The sequence below is a fragment of the Chelonia mydas genome, chromosome 1 (genome assembly GCF_015237465.2).
Source record: "Chelonia mydas isolate rCheMyd1 chromosome 1, rCheMyd1.pri.v2, whole genome shotgun sequence".
Lineage (NCBI taxonomy): Eukaryota > Metazoa > Chordata > Testudines > Cheloniidae > Chelonia > Chelonia mydas.
The window spans coordinates 323805682-323828035 of record NC_057849.1 but is presented as its reverse complement, the minus strand read 5'-3'; the positions used below and the strand labels follow the sequence as shown (position 1 = coordinate 323828035).

General features: G+C 42.5%; 1 protein-coding gene across 5 annotated transcripts in view; it reads left to right on the top strand.

Moving 5' to 3' along the window:
• LOC102932823 (gamma-secretase activating protein) overlaps nt 1-22354 on the top strand; it is a 63075-nt gene that overhangs the window by 19472 nt on the left and 21249 nt on the right. For 2 of the 5 annotated variants that reach the window (XM_027826229.3, XM_007063788.4), the window contains exons 9-21: nt 357-461; nt 1430-1489; nt 2625-2668; nt 4115-4200; nt 9054-9131; nt 10207-10284; nt 10776-10868; nt 12733-12950; nt 13286-13355; nt 14160-14242; nt 15126-15179; nt 21217-21345; nt 21901-21959. In XM_027826229.3, coding sequence (XP_027682030.2) covers nt 357-461; nt 1430-1489; nt 2625-2668; nt 4115-4200; nt 9054-9131; nt 10207-10284; nt 10776-10868; nt 12733-12950; nt 13286-13355; nt 14160-14242; nt 15126-15179; nt 21217-21345; nt 21901-21959 — 1157 coding nt within the window. The remainder of the gene's footprint in view (nt 1-356; nt 462-1429; nt 1490-2624; nt 2669-4114; nt 4201-9053; nt 9132-10206; nt 10285-10775; nt 10869-12732; nt 12951-13285; nt 13356-14159; nt 14243-15125; nt 15180-21216; nt 21346-21900; nt 21960-22354) is intronic. The other 3 variants (XM_043552078.1, XM_043552079.1, XM_043552083.1) reach the window with 2 other exon arrangements.

Here is a 22354-nt window from a genome sequence, read left to right as displayed (position 1 = left end):
CTATTCTCCCTCCCCACCTTCAAGGGACTTGGGTGGGTAAGTTGTTCTTTGTGATTTCCCTTCTTCTCCCAACTCTGTGCCAATCTAGAAAATATTAGCTGGAACTTCCTTGGGAGCTAGCAAATATTTCTCCTGAACTGAACATACTGCCTCTGCAAAGTGCCAGACCCTCTGGTTTACAGAGACTCCTGTGAAATGAGCAAATAGGACATTAAGCTACTTGGAAATATTAAAACTATCAGGCTGTTCTGTGTACTGCTGTTTATCTTTTGAAAGCCTGAGTTGTTCATCATCTTCATTACAGAAGAGTATTTGACCTATAGTGTTCAGCTCATTTTTTAAATCCTTCCCTTCAGGTGATTCAAAACTCAGGCCAGCTCCCAAGAGACAGAGTTGCAGATGATCTCATTTGGGCACAATGGGATATGACAGAACAAAGACTCTTCTACATTGTTCCAAAGGTGGGAAAAAATTGAATCTGTGTGTTCTCATCTCTTTTTCATTTTTCTGATATGAAAGTTTGAGTTTAAAAGCCAGTAATAATGGTGTGAGTTGGATTATTTTGGGTAGTAAGAAGAGTAGGGTAATGAAAACTAGAGGCCTAAATTCAACTTTCCATGCTGTTGTTTACATGTGAGTGTTTGCAGTGAGATATGATGTCAGTGCTTCCCAGGGTAACAGAGGGATTTTTTTTTTAAAGGTAGTGCTGATGTGTGTGATTATCTAAACCTATTATAGCTAGCACATGTGCCCTAGGAATATGGGCTTGCCAAATTATGAGAGAATATCGATTGCAAGCCAGGGCATATAGATGTAAGAAAGCATAGACCATATGCACCAACTGAGGACATGGTTCTTTGCTAGAAAGTTTCAAACTGTTTTTCATTCTGACTAATGGGAATAGCCAAACTTAGCCTAAGTTATGCATGAACAAAAATGGACTTTCAGTGCTAGTTTGTTTCGTTTTTTTGATGCACTGAAATTAGGTGGAGTATTTCAGAAAGGATGGGAAGTGTAATATATAATGAAGAGCTCATCTCTATTCTACTTTTTGTGAGAGGCCCTTTGGAGTTTTGCAAAATAAGATACTGTTCTCAATAGCTTTAGTCTCTGTGGAGCAAAAGGTTACTGAAAGCTGTTATGTAACCTTCTAGTGGCTTTCTGCGTGTGACAAAGGAGTGTGACTGGGGATTGCACAAGACTGTAACCAATTCTAGACAGAAGATAGACAATTGATCCGGGACAAGAAGGAAGAATGTGTGCTGGGGAGTGCTATTTGAGGGTTTAGTGTGTGGTTTTTGCCTTTTCTCATTCACTTGTTGCCTTATGCATGTTAGCAAACAGGGCTGAATGATGGACTTTCCAACCATCTCTCAGTCTGCGTGATGTGGCTCAATTATTATAATAAAAGTCTCTCTCTTAATTTTAGGAATCAAGGAATATCTTAAAATGTGTCCAGTTCTATCCTGATGAAAACTTTAATTTAATAGTAAGTCATAGATATAAACTTGTTGTCATATAGCTAGTCTGAGGAGGGATTTAGTTATATATTTCAAGGGATGATAATTATGTTTATTCCCAAGTATTTGTATTTGATATTTTTATTAGCATGAATTATTATATAAAACCACAAACCTTGGAAACGTTCTTCAAAATGTAATGACCAGATTCTAATCTAAATATATTCGAGTCACTCCACTGATTTTGGATTAACATATAATCGTAGGACTGGAAGGGACCTTCAGAGGTCATCTAGTCCAGTCCCCTGCACTCCTGGCAGGACTAAGTACTATTTAAACCATTTAGAATAGCTGTGCAATCCCACTGCAGTTCATGGAATTACTCTAATTTTAGACCAGTGGAATTAAGCAGCACTTTCAAATCAAATTACCGGTAAATGGAGAAATGAAGGCCTGCTCCTGCTCCCATTGACTTCGATGGAAACAGGATTGAGTCTATATGTCACTGAGTGTTGAGGGCACTCTGTAGGTATCTGGGTTGGATTCTTTGTGACAAAGCCTGAAATTCATGTTGGTGCTTGGGGCCTGCGTGGGTGCCCTGACACGTGGAAGTGGATGCATCCCAGCTAAAGGTTTGGGTAAGTGGGTCTGTAGGGGATCATATGTGAGGCTTCCGTGTGGGAGTGAATTTTGCCCACAGTGCACTGTAAATTAAAAGGCAGACTGAGGGCTGATGAGCCTGGACCATGACTCCCTGCCCCGCTTTACTTCAAATCCATGTAGCGTTGCTGCCTTGGAGCTCAGCTGTTTTGATGTTCTTCTCATATAAAGACAGTATGGCATCCCCGTGACACACATTTTAAGTTGTTTTTAAAATATGAAACTTGCCTTAGTTAGGCATACAAAGACATTAAACGTTTACACTGGCTTAACACAAGCATCCCATTCCATAGTTGTATAAAACCCCTACTGGGAGGGGGAACTATTTTCTGAGTTCTTGAATGACTTAAAAGGATCGAGTGGTGGTTGGTGAATCCACGTTTTCCTTTGTGAAATTGGTGAGTTGGATGAAGAGTGAATGAGCCCGATGGATCCTTTACTGGACTGCAAAACCAACCTTAAATACTGAATAATGTAGGTGTGTTCTGATTTTTGGGTTAACAGCTTGAAGCACCCCTGGACATCTCTTTAAGAGACACAGGATTAAAGTAAGTGGATCACAGTATTTTTTTTGTCTCATTTGTCAACGTGTGTGTCTAAAATTTGGTTTATTAATACATTAACTTCATTTGGCATTGCATGCATCTTTGCACTGTATGACTTGAATTCATGTACCTGTTGTTGTAACCTGATTTATGTGAAGGTAAAGGGGAGGAAGCAGTGTCACATATGACCTTCAAACCCTCCTCATAGCTTTCCCCTCCTTCATCTCCTTCCCTGGTATGGTGAAGCCAGACAAGAAGTTTAACACGGTCACAGGTCCCTTCCCATTGGGAGCGGTTTGGCTGGAGAACCAAATATAGACTAAACCACCCTTCCTGGGGGATACAATGTCCCCATCCAAATAAAACCAACTTTCCTTAGTTTCCTTTTGAGGTCACATCCTCTCTACAGCTGGCCTGTGGCAGTGTTCCCAAAACTTCCATTCCATTTCTGGGATTCCTTTTCCAGCTACTGGGCTCAGCTCCAGACTGGTAATTGGGCAGACCAACAGCTCCTCTTTTGTTTCCATCTCTTCCTGTTATGAGGGATGATAGCTATTTATATACCCTTTCTCTTTCCTAGCATGCCTTGCAGTGGTAGCTTACAGTTCCAAACTGTCCCCCCCAGCTAGCACTCCCAGCATGCTTCAGTACTAAGTAGAAAGCTGGAGCTTGGCAGTGCTGGCCATGGAGTCTACCTTACAGGACCAGTACAGTTATGATATAGTACTGAAGAAAACCAACTTCACAATTGCTAAAACTCATCTGAATCTTTGTGGAAAGGTTGAGAAATATGTCTGGAGGAGGACCATTTAAAAAAAAATGATTTAGTGCATAATTTACTATTGATAGATTGTAGCTAATAATTAACACTTATGCCATATTAGATTTTTCCAAGATCTGTGAAAACTACAGCTAACATTAGAATCTGAAAAAGAACCAAAATGCAGAACTGGTAACACCAATGAAATTAGCCCAGTTCTGCTGCTGCCCCCTTCCCTTATTTTGTGACTATTCCCATTGCAATCAGTGTGACTACTCAGAGTAAGGTGCTACTTGGCATGTGGTAGATTTGGGCTCCAAACCTTTTGACCTTTCAGATATGGCGAGTGAATAAATTGAGACCCTCCAGCACAATTTTCCTTCACTTTGGTTCAGCTCGTGTGGGATTAAGCAGTATGGTGCAGTGAAGAAATAACTTGCAGGCATATGGGATGTCCCCTTTTTAAATATGGTTATGAAGCAATTGCTGCATTTAGATTGCAATCCCAACCCTAAGAGTAAACTAACAGAAACAGACTGATCAGTTGTTGTTTAATTTAACTTTCTTATGGAATGTTTAATAATAATCTAATTCTTATATTTCCCTTGTGACCTTTCATGGGTTCAGTGTACTCTTTAAAAATCATTGTGGATGAAGAAATGCATTTAATGGTCTCTATTTACTTCTAGATTTGTGAATTTTGGATATGATTACTCTCAAGACCAAGAGATGGAACCTAGATCTCTGAATCTGCAAGTTTTTACCAGTAAAACAGGTAATTAATAATGAAAAACAGTCTTCTGATGATCATATGTTACAGATTACTACACTGACGTGTAGTAGTGTAACTAATTACTAAGAAGTTTTAGGAGCCCATTGTTATATGTTTAAGGCTTAACTTTTCCTGATGTATAGTACTCATAGCAGATCTTGCAGGAAATTGTAGCTGTAGTGATTTTTAATCTAATGACCATGGAAGGTCTGGAGTAACTAACCTATCTTGAGCCAGGCACATAGTGCCTGATCCAAAGCTTATCAAAGTCAGTGGGAATCTTTCTGTTTGCTTCACTGATCTTTTGGATCAGACTTCTAATGCAGACTTCTTCAGATCTGTCAGCAGTGTTATTCAGTCCTCAGAGTCTGTTGAGCCGAGCCTACCAATTATGCTGATCTGTGGAGTGCACAGATGAGGACTGGGGTGAAGCCCGCATTCTTATGCTCACTACTGCCTTCAGTCATTATGTGAAACCTGTCTTCAAGGGTAAAAAAACCAAGTGCAGGAATACCTTGTGAGACACTTTAGATTTATAAAATCTTCTAGATGCCCATCGTATTCTCTGGGCACTCATCCTATACATTTAAAAGGATTGGGCATAAGTATCCATGAAGTCCCTCAAAGTCTTAGCTTTCCCCATCAACCCCCAAAGCCTAGGAAAAGTGGTGGGTTTGTCAGTGTGCCTGGCTCTAGCAGACTCCAAGTCAAGCTTCCTGCTATTCATTCGGAGGTGGTGCCCGCTCAAGAATCTCTGCCGATCTCACCTCCTGCCGTAGGACGCAGAGAGACACATTCTCTCTGAAGTAACCGAATCCCAGACCATCTAGGTTTATACAGTAGCACCAACACCTCAGACTGCTCCCAGAAACTTACTGGCAGCTAGAGCAGATCCCCGGGCAGAGATGTAATGCACATCCAAGGTGAAACTTCTCTTAATAAGCAGACGGCAGCATTCTGCACGACCTTCAGTTTCCAAGCGGTCTCAAGGTGTAGCCCCATGTAAGTACATTATTGCAAGCGAATATTAAGCTGACAAAGGCCTGGATAATTGTTGCAAAATCTGCATCAGAGAGAATGGTCTCACCTTCTCTACCAGATGTGCATAGAAAAATGCTCTTGCCTGCAGATGCTACCTGGGCATCCCCAGGAGCAGCCCAGGATCTAACAACACAACTGGAGTGGACGCCTGTGCTACAACAGCAGCCTGGCCTACACGATAGAGTTAGGCTGATGTAAGGCAGCTAATTATGTCAGTGTGCACGCTGCAGCCTTGCTCTCGCCTCTGTAAGTGCCCTACTGCACCAACATCATAACTCCACCTCCGCGAGAGGTGTAGGGCTTGGGTCAGTGTGGTTCAGGCAACGCAGTGTCCCTGTAGACACTGTTGCTTACAGCTGTTGGCTGGCATTCTTGTCCCGCGGAGCTGTGAAATTGACAAGAACGCTGGCTCCCAAGCTGGGCTGCTGTCTGGTCTCTGCTCCAAGCCACGGTGCTACCCAGGCTCCCAGCTCAGGCTGCTGCCTGGGCTCCTCCAGGGTTCTGGCTCCCCACCACGATCTGGGCTGCCACCCAGGCTCTTGGCTCCCCGTTAGGAGCACCACAGCCGACCAGACTCCAGGCGCATCTCCCTACTGGGAGCCGGCTGCCCCCCTCCCAGGCTCCCGCTCCCCACCAGGAATGGGGCAGCTGCACTGGGCATCTTGGCTTCCTGCTGGGAATAGGGCAGCTGACCGGACTCCAGGCACAGAGCTCCCCACTGGGTGCAGCTGTGTTCCCAGTGGGGAGCCAAGAGCCTGGGCGCGAGGGCAGTTGGGCTGCCGGTGGGGTGCTCCGCGTCTGAGGTCCGGTTGGCTGCCGTGCTCCCTGCGGAAAGCCAAGAAGCCCAATGCAGCTGCCCTGTTCCTAGCGGGGAGCAGGGAGCCAAGACGGGGGGAGGGGAGCCGGGCTACTGGCGGGGAGCTGCACCCAGAGTTGAGAGTCCTGGCTCTGTCATTCCCCCTTTAAGTCGGTGGAGGCGCTCTTGGTGAGGACGGGCACCATCGACAGAAGAAAGGCTGAGCGGACATGAACCACTATGGTAATTACTGCGGTGGCTGTAAGTCGACCTAACATAGGTTGACGTAAGTTTATAGTGTAGACATGCCCTACGTGCACGTGCATAAACTGAGCACTGCAAGATCCTATTGCTGTAACCTCATTTTTTTTTATCACCTCACCTCCTCTCTGCTGTTTGTGTCTCACTCATCTAAAATTTACTTTGTGAACTCTTTGGGGAAGGGAATGTGTCTTCTGTGAAGTGCTTAGCATACTTCAGAGGCTACAAACCATTAATAGTAGGGCTCTTATTCGTTCTGTTTTAAACTGTTTCCAGTAAAGAACTGGCACAATTTCAAATGGAATATTCTAGGCAATTTCCAATTTAATAAAAAACTGCTAGTGACCATAGCCTGTCTCAACAGTGAATGAAGCTGCTTTTCCTCTCTCAAACTTCCGTAGCAGAAGAAAAGTAGCCCTGTTACTCATAGCCAGCACTAACAAGATAGAATGTCACTAGACCCCAAAAAACCCCACTCACAAATTAGCGGAGATCAACCAAGTCTGAGAATTAACTTTCTGTTTTCCGAACAGCATTAATGGTTATTTAACCATTGGTATGGTCGCAGGAACTTTGTGTGATTAGAGGTTGTTGTTTTTTTTTTAATTTGGAGATTTTTATTTTCAATTTAGCTTATTGATCTTTCAGAAACATAGACAACAAGGTGGAATAAAAGACCCATCGCCTCCTCTGCTTCACTGTTTGTTAGCTAGCATATCGATGAGTCTCCTTTGGCTGTGTTGTGCATTGAGTCTGTAAACAGGATAGATGCAAGCCATTTATGTACAGTGACACATTGTGTTTGAATTGGGAGATGTTCTGATGCTGCAGGAGGTATCTTTAATGCAACATTATGGTTGAGATTCTACATGAACAAAAGTCAAGAAATTAAAGTTAGTTTCCTAGGAAATGTAACTTTATGCATATATGGAATTGCATGACTCCTTCGATGGTAATTTCATTGTCCTAATGTATAGTTGCCAAGTCACAGAGTTTATAGTTGCTATTTCCTGACTCTTGTATGTCCTAAAATCTTATCATGGAGTTGCATGAGCAGAACTATATTTTTAAACTCTTCCTTTTTGTTTCTGGCTTTCCTTCTTCCCTGCCCCCCTCCACATTTTCTCCTCTTCTCCCTCTTTGTTTTTGAAGAAGAAAGAGGAGAGTTTATCAAATATCTGAATGTACAACCTGCTGATCACACTTCAAAAGCAACTGGACGAAACTCTCCAACGTAATGACTGCACTTCCACTGACTTCAGTGGAGCTGGGTTCATTTATGCCATTACTTTCTGCAGAGAATTTGGCCCAGTGGTTTGTGTGAGACTTACTGCTTGTGAACAGTGCTGGGGTGTAAACTTTCTTGTTCTGTGGATAAACAGAAAAACGACAGTATCATTTGCAACTTGACCACTAGCAACACAATGTTTTCCACACCATCCACCAACGTGTGTCAGTCGTACAGGAACCACCAGCTGAGGCAAGAAAATAGTTCACTTTGTGTCACTTTATACTCTGTCTTTGACCTCTTGACTGAGATTGCTAACGTGGTGTCAGATGTGATGGCTCTTGTGAAATGTGTACCTGTCTACTTGCAACTGGACTGAGACCAATATCGCTTTATCTAAGTCACTGAAAAGCCATTGGATGGCAACTCCTTTTGTTCACTACCAACCTCTGAGAGATGAAAGCACGTGTATCCCGTTAGCAGTCTACTGAGCCATCCAGTTCTGTGGTCACATTTGCATACAAATGCACCAATGCATTAATCTGAATACAAGATCATTAGTTTGCACGTTCAGTTCAAACTGTGCACTTTATAGGGCAGTGTACTCCACAGCTCACTTTGTCCTTCCCAGCGTGTGAAAATGAAAGTGGCAGTGTGGAAGGGGAGACCATGGCAAGAAAATAGCACTGAAAGAGGCCCAGAAAAGCCACAACCTTCCTGCTGTGGTCTTATGCCGCTGCTTTAAAAATTTCTGCATGTTCCATAAGGCCCCAAATGATCAGGGACACCCCATCTATTTATGTTTCAGTAACTCAAATATCCAAGCAAAATTCTATCAAACTTACCAAAACTATTCAGCACGCTGGAAACAAACATGAATTTCAGCCAGAGGAAATTCTCTCTCTTCCCCTCTCCTGAAAGTTAAATGCCTCAGCCAAATATGTAGCATTACTAGTGCAATGCTATAGTAAGCTTTGTGCTCAGAAGTTCTAGGCACTTTTAATAAAGCGAAATCTCTTGAGGTTGAATTACAGCATTGCGTCTTGGCAGCTTTTAATAGATAATCTCGAGAAATTGGGGCTTCCTGTAGGTACAGTGGTCTGGTCAGTGGTTCAGACGGTGCTAGAATGTTTTCTACAGCAAAGAGCTGAAAAATGCAGTTTCTCTGAATTCGAAGGATTTGCTGAGCCTTCGGAACCCAAAATTGCTTTACAGTGTATTTTCTCCTGCATTTCCCTATCTTATTATTCATACTCAACCTTTTTGCCTTCTTCCTCTTTAGCTAAATGTTATGTAAGCTATTACCTTGATGTATGCATATTTCTATAGTCCTGAAAGTTGTTTAAGAAAAAGCATCTTTGTTATCTTTAGTCTAAAACAGTCTTAGTTTTTAGGATTGGGTTCTGCAGCCTGTATCCATCTTTTGAGAAATATAAAGTGAATCAGCGAAGGCCGACATGTCTTATTCAATGAACAAGTATGATAACAAAACCAACCTTCATTTTAATCTCTTTATTTTTATTTTTTTAGGAAGTTTTTGTCTGTGTTGTAGTCAGGCTCCTGATATTCCTAAGGAGGTCACATACTCCGTTTCTTTTTTACATAAAGGTACAGTTAATCTTTTTTATTCGATTGTTCTTTCTTACTTTATTTTAGTGTGTCATTTTGTACCAGAATACCTTACAAAATAAACAGGGCTCTGCTGGGAACTGCAGCAGTGAAAGCAGCAGCCTGGTGGGCCGCCGCTCCCAAAAGCCAGCACCCCACTCCCACAGCTCCTCTGGTGTGGCTGTACCGCTCCACGTCCCGCACCCAGGCTCGCCCTCTGGGGCAGGCACCAGGCTCATCAGTCGCTGTCCCTGGTCACGCGGTGCAGTGGGCAGAGCTGGGGGTCGTACACCCATCCTGGAGGAGCTGCATCCACAGATGATAAATGTTGTACCTGCACAGGGCTCTAGAGCCCTGTGCCTGTGACAATAAGGCACTGTGTGTGGGAGATGGAACTGGTAGCTCCTAGCTTGAGTGTCTAGGGGCGCAGGTCAGCCCTGATTTTCACAGGCATAGGTGCAGCTCTCACTGACTTCCTTGAAAACCATCTGTATAAATTAAGCTAGCAAGAAGGATAAGAGGTGACTTGACCACAGCCTATAGGCAGCTACATAATGAACAAAAATTTGATAATGGACTTTAGTCACAGGTATAACAAAATCCAATGGCTGGAAGTTGAAGCTACACAAATTCAGACTGGAAATAAGGTGCAAATTTTTTACAGTGAAGGTAATTAACCAGTGGAACAATTTACCAAGAGTTGTGCGGATTTTCCTTCACTGGCAATTAAATCTAGATTGGTTGTTTTGCTAAAAAGATATGCTCTAGTTCAAACAGGAATTACTTCAGGGGAGTCCTGTGGTCTGTGTTATACAGAAGGTCAGCCTAGATGATCACAGTGGCTCCTTCTGGCTTTATAATCTCTGGAAAATTAACCCATTAGTTCTAAGCGCTTCTTGGTAAGAATAGAGACTAGTGTTTCAGTCCAGGCAGAGGAAGATTTGTTCAGAAATATAACATAGTAAAGACAAACAATCTCAGAAGTTCTGTGGTTTGGATAGACTTGCATTGCTCCATATTCTCTCTCTCTAGTTATACTTTGCATATAATTGCTGTTTCATGTGTGTCTTCCCAGGTTACAGCAAAACCTTTACAGTTGCTCTACAAAGAACAGATTACCCACAAGTGAAGGAAGTAGCTTTTTTGAATCTCGGTAGGTTGCTAATTTAGCTTCTCTTGTTTCCTCTCCCCACTTTGAGAAGGGAGAGAAATTGTTAACCTCCAGCCTTTTGGTGGCCCCTCTCCTCTTCATAAGAGGGACATAAAGGTCCCCCCATCCCTTCATAAGTTACGATATTTGCTACATTTTGCAACTTACTTGACTTCCATTTTTGGCACTTGATATTGCAATACCTCATACTGTCAGTGAGCAACTTCCTCTGAAGTTGACTTCTCTGGAGATCAACTACTAACTATAGTGCTCTTTAGTGGCATGAGCCTCTCACATCCTCCCCTGGAAACCTGAATATATCACCTATATTTCCTGTGTTAACACTGCAACTGCTATTAACTAACTCCTGTTATATCTCCTAGACATAACCTGCTCCAATAAAGAGAAATGGGCTGAGAATTCATAAATCCCAGCCTCCCAAAGTAAATATTTTAACAGTTGCTCAAATTGATGGCTCTTTTTATTTTGAACAGACTATTATGTGGCTGTTTATTTGCCTGGCCATTTTCTACACCTTCTCAATACTCAACATCCTGACCTGATGTGCTATAATTTGTTTCTGACAGGTACAGTAAAACTTCAGTACTTCGGAGTCTTTAGCATCTCTTTTATTGTTGGCTTTGGTGGAGACTCTTGAAAATGTTCAGCTCCCTTTGGAGGAGAATTCAGTTAATTTTATTGGCCTCACATCTGCATTACTGTACATTGTTCTCTGAAAAGCCTAGAAGATTGGGATCAGGCAGAGTAAGACATGTATTTTTAGCACACTCAATTTTAAAAAAAATGATGAACTTTCTTATTTCATCCATTACTCACTGTTAGCGTGTTATGAAATGAAAGAAGACCATTCAGTGAATTGCATTCTCTGCCTCAATTTAATAATTTCCCATCCCCTTATGCATGTTTATGGATGCTCCAGTGTTCTCAAATTTCACATGGAGATGCAAATTTGATTTTACGTTTCCTTCCTCCAATTGAGTTTGTGTATGTATGTTCGAGTGGAGTGAGGAGAGGAAATCTGCATTTCCTTCACCTGATCAGAGTAATGTAATTTGTTTTGAAGTCTCATCTGAAAGGCACATTATTTCACTTCCACATAACAGTACTTTATAGGAAATGGGTTGTTTTTGGAAACAGAAGGCCTTTGTTTGAAAACAGAAGGCCATTTTTCTGACTGGGTAAAAGAAAGGTAGGGTGCTAGGACTGGTGCAGCTCCGACATATGCAGCAATGTCAAAAAGAAGCTCATAGCTGGTTGGAGGTGGAACTGTAAATAAATATTTTCCTGCGGAAATACCCGAGGTAGGTAGGAAGCATTATTTTATTTTCTGCATGGGGTGGGTGTGATTTCTCATGGAGTGGGCCTGGAATTACATTGGCAGAAAAATGGAGTAACTCAGTGGTGAATCAGTTCCAGTATACGCAAAGTAGTTTTGATTTTGGGTTATGTTTAAATTTAGTGCTACAAAGCAGAATCTCCCTGTTCTTGTACTTTGGCACATGCTGCTGTTTGGATGGCCTAATACAATGTGAGCATGTCGTTCTGGGTGGCACAGGCTAACTCACTCTGCTCTGTTACTAAAATGGTGGCCATCTACAATAGTGATTCAAATTCAAGCAAGAGTTAGATACTTTGTTTCTCCCTCCCCAAAACAGAAGGCATTCAGTGCGCTACTGAAGTCCTGGGCAGTGGAGGTAGTTGCTTGCACTACTGAATGGGTGCTGCTATCTGAAGGCAGTTAAGGAATGTCATTAAATGAATCCCATCCAGTCATTTTAAGCTTCGAGAACAATGGCCAAGAAGCAGTTCAGACTGAGGGCAGGTCTGCACTAGAAGCGCTATATTGGCACAGATGCACCAGTGCAGCTACGCCGCTTTAGCACATCTGGTGAAGACGCTGCATGCCGGCGGGAGAGCGCTCTCCTGTCGGCTAATTGCTCCACCTCCATGAGAGGTGGAAACTATGCTGGCGGGAGAACATCTCCTGCTGACGTAGTACCGGTGTGGACAGCGCTTATGTCGCTGTAATTTGCGTCACTCGGGGGTGGGAGGGTGTCTCTTTCCCACCTCTGAGCGGCGTAAGTTACATTGACTTAGGTAGTGTAGACCTGCCCTGAGTGCTTAGGCACAATGGTGATCTGTGCTAGGGAAAAAGACAGGTAGGGCCTGATTTTCAGAAGTGCTGAGCACTTGCATCTCTCACGGTCCTCAAAGGGACCTGTGGGTGCTTAGCACTTCTGAAAACAGCAGGCCAGTAGGGTGGGGTGGGAAGTTAAAGTGGGTAAGGGGAGAGAGAACGCAGGAGGGGTAGATTATTTCTCACCATTGGAGACCATGAGATTGTGGGACCTGGCAGAGGGGAGAAATCTGTGGTCAATAGAGCTTATGTACACTCAAAGACCTTTCTTCCTTCAAACCCACTCCCTTCAGGTGAGGATGCGAGAATCAACATGCTGCACAAAAGTTCCATCCAGTCCCCATTCAAGTCCGCCGTCTGGGATTGCTGCTCAGGAAGAACATTTACTGTGAGAATAAATGAGTGCTCCTTGATGCAGTTCCTCTGGAACAGCAAACTGGACAGTGATAGACTGGCAGCGCTGCACTGTGCTCTTCTACATGTCAGAAATACAACAGATTTGGAAATGCAGGTGGGAATATAGCTTAATTCCTTATGTTTCTGGACATTTACTTATTCAGTGCGAAAAAGAGTGTGCTGGGTGCCTTACAGGACAAAGATAAAGGCATGTTCACTATTATCATCAAACATTTGTATTTTGGTAGCACCTAGAAGCTGACCAGGTTGGCCCCAACATGCTTCCAGTCTAATGGGTATAATGGTTCTCGTTCTGAAAATGTTGTTTGACTGAGCACTGAGCTGCAGGTGAAAGGGGTTCATTGGTCTGGACTGTTCCAAAGTCTTTCATTTGAACACAAGCTTTAAATACAGAACTGTAACAAACTCTCCTTTTTTTGACTTTCACAGATTATTCAGTGGATTTCTGAGAACCTGTCAACATGTTATACATTTAACCCCTTACAGGAATTTATCATTGGTAGGTGTTTTTTTGCATTGCGTGTTAAACTACACACTGCACATTTTTGCTTAAAGGGAGACATCCGACGGTAAAGGCACACAACTGCAAACTGACTCTCCTGCTGCTGCTAGCTCATCTTTTTAGTTGTACTCCTGGTTGGGTGACTCAGCTGTTGTAATGCTGTACTCCGTTGCTAATTGAGAAGACAAGTACATTGCAGTCCTGGTTTTATAGCAATTTGTACAGCTTTACAAATGTGATTAGCTACCTAGTTGTGCAGGAAGAGAGATCCGTTACCATTTTGGCCTTTCATGAGCCAAATTCTCTGCCTAGCAGGTGGCTCAAATAGCTGGGATGTGTGCCAAAAAGATGAATAGAAGGGAAGGAGTAATTCTCCTTTAGCCTCAGCCAGGTCACGGAGCCATTCCACGAAGGTTGCTTCAGGATAATGGCTGGTGTATCCTGTGACATTTTCACATATCAGCAGATCCCCTGGCCCAGACAATTTGAGCCCTGCCTCCTGTGTGTCTGTTTGGGGGACCCCAGCTGAGCTGAGGCTAAGCAGCTGACACCCCTGCATGGCTGTCTGGAATTCCTTTCCTCCCTGTGTGCAGTGGAGTCATATCAGCTTCCACTGCTAAGGAAGCTGCTGCAGTGGCAACATCAGGATTTGTCCCTAAACAATTAATTGACAGATTAGTGAGGGAAAGGGCAAGTAAAAAAGGAACAGACTATAAAGCTTTTTCTTGGTAACTTATACCTTTAAACAGCCTTGTCTCTGTAAATCTCTCTCTCCTTTTTTTTTTTTTTTAATGCATTCAGCTTCCCTGTACTGGACAATGTGTCCAGAGACTAGCAAACTGGATAAACTTTTGCCATATACATCACTACTGTACTGGAATGGGGTAAGAAATCAGCTGCTACGAGCATAACAACTTTGGGAGAGGGTTTTTTTTCTTTCTAAAATGTGTTGTAACCCTGTTTGCTTTTGGAAGCAAATTTATTCTTTTTGGAATATCTAGTGGCTTGTCTGTTTTTTACCTGTTTTATCTTACCTAGACTTAATGTGTCATGGTTTTCAGGAATCTTTATTTTTGGTAAATGCATTTATGAAATGTCGGTGATAACAGCTGAGGTTGCATTTATGTAACTGTTATGAATGATTATATTGGTTATGGTTTTTATGTAGTAATATACCAGTTATTGTGTGCCCATGTGTATTTATAATGGATGCAGAGTAATTTTAGTCACCAGGATCCTGCAGTTCTTTCCAATAAGTACACAATCTGGAGAGCATTACTATTATGAAAGTTTTATAGAGAAAACAGCATTGGGCAGGTCTACACATGGATAACACAATCACCAGCCAATCAAAAGTTTTCCAGTCTTCAGCCTTCTCCAGTAAGGCCTACTGTCTGATTTTCCTCATTAACACTAAACAAAAGTTCTGGTGAGCTGGCAGCTTATTTAAATGGTAGTTACTTAAAATTTCAAACCCCAAACACACATTTACTTTATACTGTGTTGGCTGGAGACTGTTTATCTTGTATACTGGGTCTATCAAGCTACTTTAATCCGGACAGACAAGACCACTTTTCATCCCAGCACAGAGAGAAAATAGTTTCCATACTACTTTTGTGCAGAGGTGAATGTGCTGTCTTGGTTAGCTAGATTACTGCCCAGGGGAAAGTGATCTGAAATCTTCAGATTTTTATGTTGTTATCTGCTATATCTGTTTGTATCTTTTAGACTAAATTAATGTTTTAATTTCCCACTCTTTGTTGATAGATTATCCCCGGAATAACATGCATAACAGACATCATTTCTTTACCTGAATTAAAGGTGAGTTCCTACATATGAAGGTGTTGCTATGGGTAGGAAGGGTGTGGGTTGTCACTTTCCCCATAAACGTTACTGTACTGCACATGTTACCTGAAAATAAGGATGAAGGAAGAATTGCTCTAGGTTAAGTAACTTTTATGGTTGCTAGAAACATGAATTTTCCAGACAGATTTTGCTGGCTCAGAAATGCACTGTAGTTTCTCAAGATTTTGTCCTGTTCTTTCGGAAGGACGTTGGCTCCTGAAAGGGTGCCTTCCAGTTTGTTTGATGCCTCTTCATTCTGTGACTGAAGTTAACACGGGGGAAGTTTCTTTGCACTGGGGACATGGGGAATTTCTAATGTATCTCCCCTCTCACTGGGCCCATTGGAGGTGTCACTATATTTTCATTAGGGATGTAAATACCATTTAAACGATTAAAATATTTTGTTTAAACGGTTAACCAATTAAGCGGCTGGGGCTGATCCAGCCAGCACAGCTGGGTTTGCTCTGGCTGGGCAGCTAGCAGGCCGGGGGTTAATGGTTAAGGCAGGTTAAATGGCAAAACTAATGCTTACCGGTTAACATTTTACATCCCTAATGTTCACCAGCACCAGCAGTTCAGGGTTTTCCCTTTCATTTTGGCCATGGTACCCTGCACTTGCATTGTTGTGATCGCTCTGGCCATGCTGTTCAGAAGAAGTGGCTGTTTCACCTAAACAAACCAATTGTATGGGTACAGGTGGGTATGGAAAAGGAGATGAACCTGGTGAACATAAGAATGGCTATACTGGGTCAGACCAATGGTCGGTCTAGGCCAGGATTCTGCCTTCTGACAGTGGCCAGTGCCAGGTGCTTCAGAGGGAATGAACAGAACAGGCAATCATCGAGTGATCCATCTCCTGTTGTCCACTCCCAGCTTCTGGCAATCAGAAGCTAGGGACACCCAGTGATGGGGTTGCATCCCTGCCCTTCTTGGTTAATAGCCACTGATGGACCTGTCCTCCATTAATTTATCTAATTCCTTTTTGAACCCCATTATAGTTTTGGCCTTCACATCACCCCCTGGCAACGAGTTCCACAGGTTGACTCCGTGTGAAGTAGTACTTTCTTTTGCTTGTTTTAAACCTGTTGCCTATTAATTTCATTGGGTGACCCCTGGTTCTCAAGTTATGTGAAGGGGTAAATAACTCTTCCTTATTCACTTTGTTCTCCCCACCAGTCATGATTTTATAGACTTCTACCATATCCTGTCTTAGTCGTCTCTTTTCCAAGCTGAACAGTTCCAGTCTTTTTAATCTCTCCTCATACAGAAGTTGAACAGGGTATAGTCTTTGGCGGGGTGGGGGAATCTGTCTGTCTGTAGTTCCTGTATTTGCTATGAAAGCTGGATTGATGATTCCTTCATCTCCCCCCCACCCACCCCACCCCACAAACACACAACTCCCTCAGCTGAAGTCTTCACTTTCTATGAAGGTTAAGAGCACTTGGCAGTTGGGAGAACATGACTGTAAGGACACTGATAAATAAAGTCGTGAGATCTGTGCTAAATGTTTGGAGAATCACTCTGACAAGTAACACAGGAGTGATGTTGAAAGTGCTGGGAACCCAGCATGTGAGCAGAGGTGTCTTGTGGGAGTTGTATTTTGGACATAGCATGCTCAGGAACTTGAGAATATTGTCAAATGGCATCACTTAAGGCAGAAGTGCTCTTACTCCCCACGTGCTCAGAACTAGTTTAAGATTTCAGTTTTAACTGCCTCTAAGGGCCCAATTTTCCTAGCATCAGTGGGATTGCTCTTGATTTACACCAGGGTGAATGGAGAATTGGGCCTAGCTGCTTACCATTGATTTCACTGGGAGTTGATGACACTTGGGAGATCAGGTCTTGAGATGAATCTTTGGTCACCATATGCTGCATGTGCTCACTGAGGTCAGAATTAGCAGACTGTTTAGTTTGTCTGAGATTTAACCTCAAGCCTCTGGGAGCAAGGTCTTTAGCAGCTGCACTTCTTGATTGTGAAACTCCTTTCCTACTTGTGTCTAAAAACCTAAACAGACTGAGAAGGATAAAGTTAAACTGAAGACGCTTATTTGCTGCTGCTTTTGACTGCAGAGTGCTCTGACTCTTATGTGAGGCTAAAATACAAATGCCCTGGGTCAGATTCAGTGCTCTGTTCTGGCTTGTTTACACTGCTCCAATGATACAAAACCATCATAAATCCAGTTTAACTGGCCAGTTAATGGGGTTCCAAGTGGTTCTTGTTGCCCAAGAGTGAAAAAGCAACCAGAACATAGAACTGAATCTGGCACTTTATTTCTGCAGTCTCTCAGGTGCGTGAGGCATTTCATGGACAAGGTGAGGTCTCCCGACCTTGATGAGCTTTCTATTTAACGGCCCTGTGCCCTTTGTGAACTTCTGAGTGCTCCCAGGGAATTCCTTCCCATCTGAGGGTGCACCATATGTAGTAGGAAAATGGATCCTAAATTCAACAGCCTACCAAGGGATAACAAACACAATGTTTGGGAACAAAGGGTTGCAAGAGAGGCCAGGATCATCACTGTAAGCTCATGGAATATGTTCGTTTGTGTTACATAGAGATCTGATCAGTTTCTTTGAACAAGTTAATATATTAATGCTCACTCATGTTTTAATCTGTCAGGAAGAGTGGGATAAAGGTCTGGGTTGGAAGGCTAACTGGAAGGAAGAGTTTTGAAGAATCTGAAAGAAAAGAGTGAGGCACACAGAATCGGCAAGCGGGCAGGCATCAGAAAAGGCAGTCTCCTGGCACGGGGGAGTGACACGGCCTGCTGAGCTGGCAGGGAGTAAGCATTGAGCTTTGTTGTATATTTACCTAGTGCCTCTCATCGCAGTTAGCTATTCATCCTCCACTACAAGTTAGGTGGTAGCACACAGATATACTACGTGGACGTATGCTAGGCGGTGAAGAGGACCGCTGTAGCCATTCAGAATTGCAAGAGGAGTTCAGGCAAGTATTCCTCATGGTGTTGGGTAAATATAGTCTGACATCACTGCTCTTGCGAAAAGGGTCATGAGGTTTTTAAGCCCTCACAAGTGGTTTCACATCTCTGAAAAATGACACCTTCAGTAATTCAGCGTATTAATGGTCAGGCTGGGCCACTAATCCTATACTGTCTGGATTAGGGCAGCCTGCAGAATGAACACCACTTCCACCTGCACCTATGGAGATCTCTCCTCCAATTCTTACCCAGCCTGGCCCTGTTTCTCTCTTTGGACAGGCCAGAGAAAACCAAGATTTTAGGCAACAAACAATCCTTTATTTTAATGTGGTGACATCTTACATGAGACCAAAAGATGCTGCTGGTTTTAGTTTTCAGTGGCATCAAATTTTAATCTTAAAACCAGCCACTTTGTTATGGACTCGCTAGACAAAAGCAGCTTTTCATCATGTCAAACAAGGGTTTGTATGGCTTGAAAACAATGCAAGGGGGGACAGCAGAAGATCCAGAGTTGTGCAACTGCAACTATCAAAACTGGTCACTAGAGGTCATCCTTGTTGTATATTCTGGCTGTTGTTAACCTAACTGTAGCTCTCGAAAGCTTATGCTCAAATAAATTTGTTAGTCTCTAAGGTGCCACAAGTACTCCTTTTCTTTTTGCGAATACAGACTAACACGGCTGCTACTCTGAAACCTAACAGTAACATTTATGCAAAATAATACTGTAGCAATATGTGGTAGAGTTAGTTATTTTGCCTATTTACGACCAAAAATCTCAGTCAATTGTGTTAACCTAAAGTGTTTAACCTAATTAAATTATGTTAAATCCCAGACTGACCCTTATCAGCTAAGGCCACATGAAAGTTGGGGACTGTATTTTAAAGTACATAGTATGGCTTAAAGTTAGCCTGTGTCTCCTCAGAATTATGTGGGAGTATTTCATAATTCGCTGTGATGGATTGTAGGTTGTCTTTCAAAGGCATACCTGATCTTGAGTGCAACGGGAGAAATAGAAAATTAAGTGAATAGTCACATGTGCCTGTACTTTTTTAAATGATTTTGGATACTCCATTTTAGATACCTTCAAAAGGGTCTGTGGGTTTTTTTGGGTGGATGGTTGCTCAGCACTTTCTGAAAATTAGTTTCCTTTAAAGTATCTCAAGTTCGGCACCAAAATCACTCGTCCCTTTTTTGAAAGCTTTAGACTATTATATTTAAGGCTGTGATTGCTGGAGAATAGGTTTGTGTCAGAGACTTCTGGGGGAGAAATAGCCAGTAGCTTCTAGAAAGATAGGACTACTCAAAGGCAAGTGTACTTTGGGTGCTATGCAACGAAAGGGTACACAGGATGAATTTTCCAATAGCCAGCTAGTCAGGTTCAAAAGCAGATGTGAAATAATGTTAAGGGGGAAGGGATAGAAACCAGCTTGTTTGCTCAGGGCAGCAGTTCCATACAATATTGAATGAAGATGTAACATACAAGGGAAAATGGCCTATAATGTTTGTTTAAAAATTAGAGCAATTAAGGATGGTCACGCCTGCCCTCGAAGAAGCCTGGAGGAATAAGTGACTGGTCTTCAGGGAGGTAGGTCCCTGACTCTGAGGGCACACTAACTTAGGTGGGCCTTGCGGATGCTGCAGGGCTGAAAGGAGGAAAGCATCTGATGGTCTAACACAAACCCTGCAGTGCTAGGATAGATGAATTCTTGTTTGACCCCCTGAAAGTGCAGGATTTTACTTTCACTGACTATGCAGCTATCCCAACCTAGACCAGATAGGATGTTTAGAACAATTACTCTTGCTTTTTCTCTCCATCTTCTATTGAGTGCTGTTTAATTCAAAATATTTTGAGTCTTAGACCAGAGATTTGATACTGTGGGCAACGGGTGGTCTCCAGATCAGGATGGGCAAGATGCTGGTTCTTATCCTTGTTTTCCCACTGCTAAACTGCATTAAACTACAGCTAAAAATACATTATTTTCCTGATGTTCCTTTTCTGTGTAAGCCATAGCTGTAGTTGCCACAGGATTTTTGTGTGACTGACAGTGGAAGGGAAGTGGTCCATATGAGCATGAATTAAAGCACAGGGAAGGAGGCCAGTTTCCATGTGTCACCCTCCAGTAAGATGTGCTCCGTGCTATGAAACCGTGTCAGAACTGCCGTTTTAGTTTTCTTGGTAACTTCACTGTGTCAAGGGGCAGAGGCAGCCAAAGGCCTGCTGGTGCCCCCAAAATGTTGCTAAGATGATGGTGGTGGTTGGAAAGGTGTACCAGGAAAGGCAGACAGACAGGAGGGGTGACAGGAATAGAGGAGTAAAGCTTAAAAATGTGGGCTTTTTTTTCCAGATATCTTCCAGAAATTAGTGTCTTAATCTTCTATGTCCTGTCCAGTACAGTGCATGCTGCTGACCCTTAATAATGGCCTCAAATTTCCATTTAAAATACATAAATTTAAGTCAGACCCAGTGTGGAATTCTAGATGCAAAAACAGGCTCAGGAAATCAGAACTGTATGTGTTTGGTTTTTCCTGTTACCTTCCTAGGTTTTAAGTCAATTTTTAATGTTAAAATCAAAGGTTTAAAAAATGCTGTGGAAAACCCTTTTTTCTGGACTGAGTTTGTTATACCAACTTCCCAAATAGGACTCTGTCTAACAGAAGTGCTAATGCAATTCTGTAATGGTACAAACCTTGGCGTGCCAGTAGAATGCAGTGTTATGGCTGAGGAGGAGAAAGCCACTGCCAAATAAAGAAAAGAAATATCAAAAGATAAAAATGGGAGAAGTTTGAAAGAACAAAGTGTCTGCATTGTTCGGCTAACATTCCCTGGGTGCAAAATGGGCAGGATGTTCACCTGCTACGCTGAAAAAGAACCTTTGTGTAAGAGGTTTCATAGCTTTCTTGTATAGTAGTACTAAAGTAATAATTTCTCAGTACAAGAATGGCTTAAAAAAACCCAAGACTGATTTCCAACCCTGCATTTATCATAGTTCTCTCAAGTCGTCATTTGAGCGATAAGCTCAATAGATATTTTTACAACTGTGCAGTTTGTATTCACGCTTTCGTTTATATATTTGTAGGTTCACAATTGTAAAGGCTTCTGGGAAAAGCTAACGTTAAACCTGGAGTGTGTGAAATATGCTGAGCCACACTTGCATTACAACAACAACGTGCTCAGGAGAGAATGGTATAAGCTACTTTCAGACGAGGTAAATGAACAGATTGGATAAGCATCCATAGTTATGTTTCCATGATGTGAGCATTGTTTTAAAGCTGAATACAGAAGTAAAGAATTGAGTTGTTGGAACTCATCTCATTAGACATTTGATGAGGAAATTGGGTAGCGCTTATGGGAGGGCAGTCAGTGATTGTAATTATTACCTATAGGTTCAGATAGAATCTGTATTCCACAATCTGCCACCAGGTTGGGGGCTTGGATTTTATATTCATAGACTATCAGGGTTGGAAGGGACCTCAGGAGGTCATCTAGTCCAACCCCCTGCTCAAAGCAGGACCAATCCCCAATTTTTGCCCTCGATCCCTAAATGGCCCCCTCAAGGATTGAACTCACAACCCTGGGTTTTCTGCTACTCTAGCTTTCTGCAGGTTTCCTGAGTCCTACCAGCTGCAGGTTGTGCTTTTCAGAGTGATTGAGAGGCTCTACTGTAGCATTATCCCCATTAGAAGGGAAAGCTAGCTCTATTGTTCATCGGTTTTTTATTTGGCAGAATTTTAATAGTTCTGCAACTGTTTTTCCATTGTAGAAAGCAGAGGAAAGAAGAACCACAACGTATTTGAGGAATATTTTTGAGAATGCAAAAAAGTAGGTAAAATATTGGTGATTTTACCCTTCCTTATTCTGATTAAGTAAATGCTGTGTTTTAAGTGGACCATTCTGGACTTAAAAGTGCTGTGAAGCTAGGTGCATCTCAGTGTTGTTACATACCTGGCCAATTCACCTCACCTATGGGAGGTCACCCAGGTGTCAGTCAACCCAGGTCATCAGGGACTCCTGATGATGGCCACAAAACTGTCCGGGGAATCCAGCATTCTGGGCTTTAAAACTGAACATTAGAAATGAAGATTTCTTCCTTTAAAAACACGTTTAAATTAATTTTATGCCACTATCAATAATACTAGTTAAAACTGAGCTAATTTAACATGGCCAATACATGCAATTTTAAATCTGATTAGCTGCATGTAGATAAGTAACTTTTC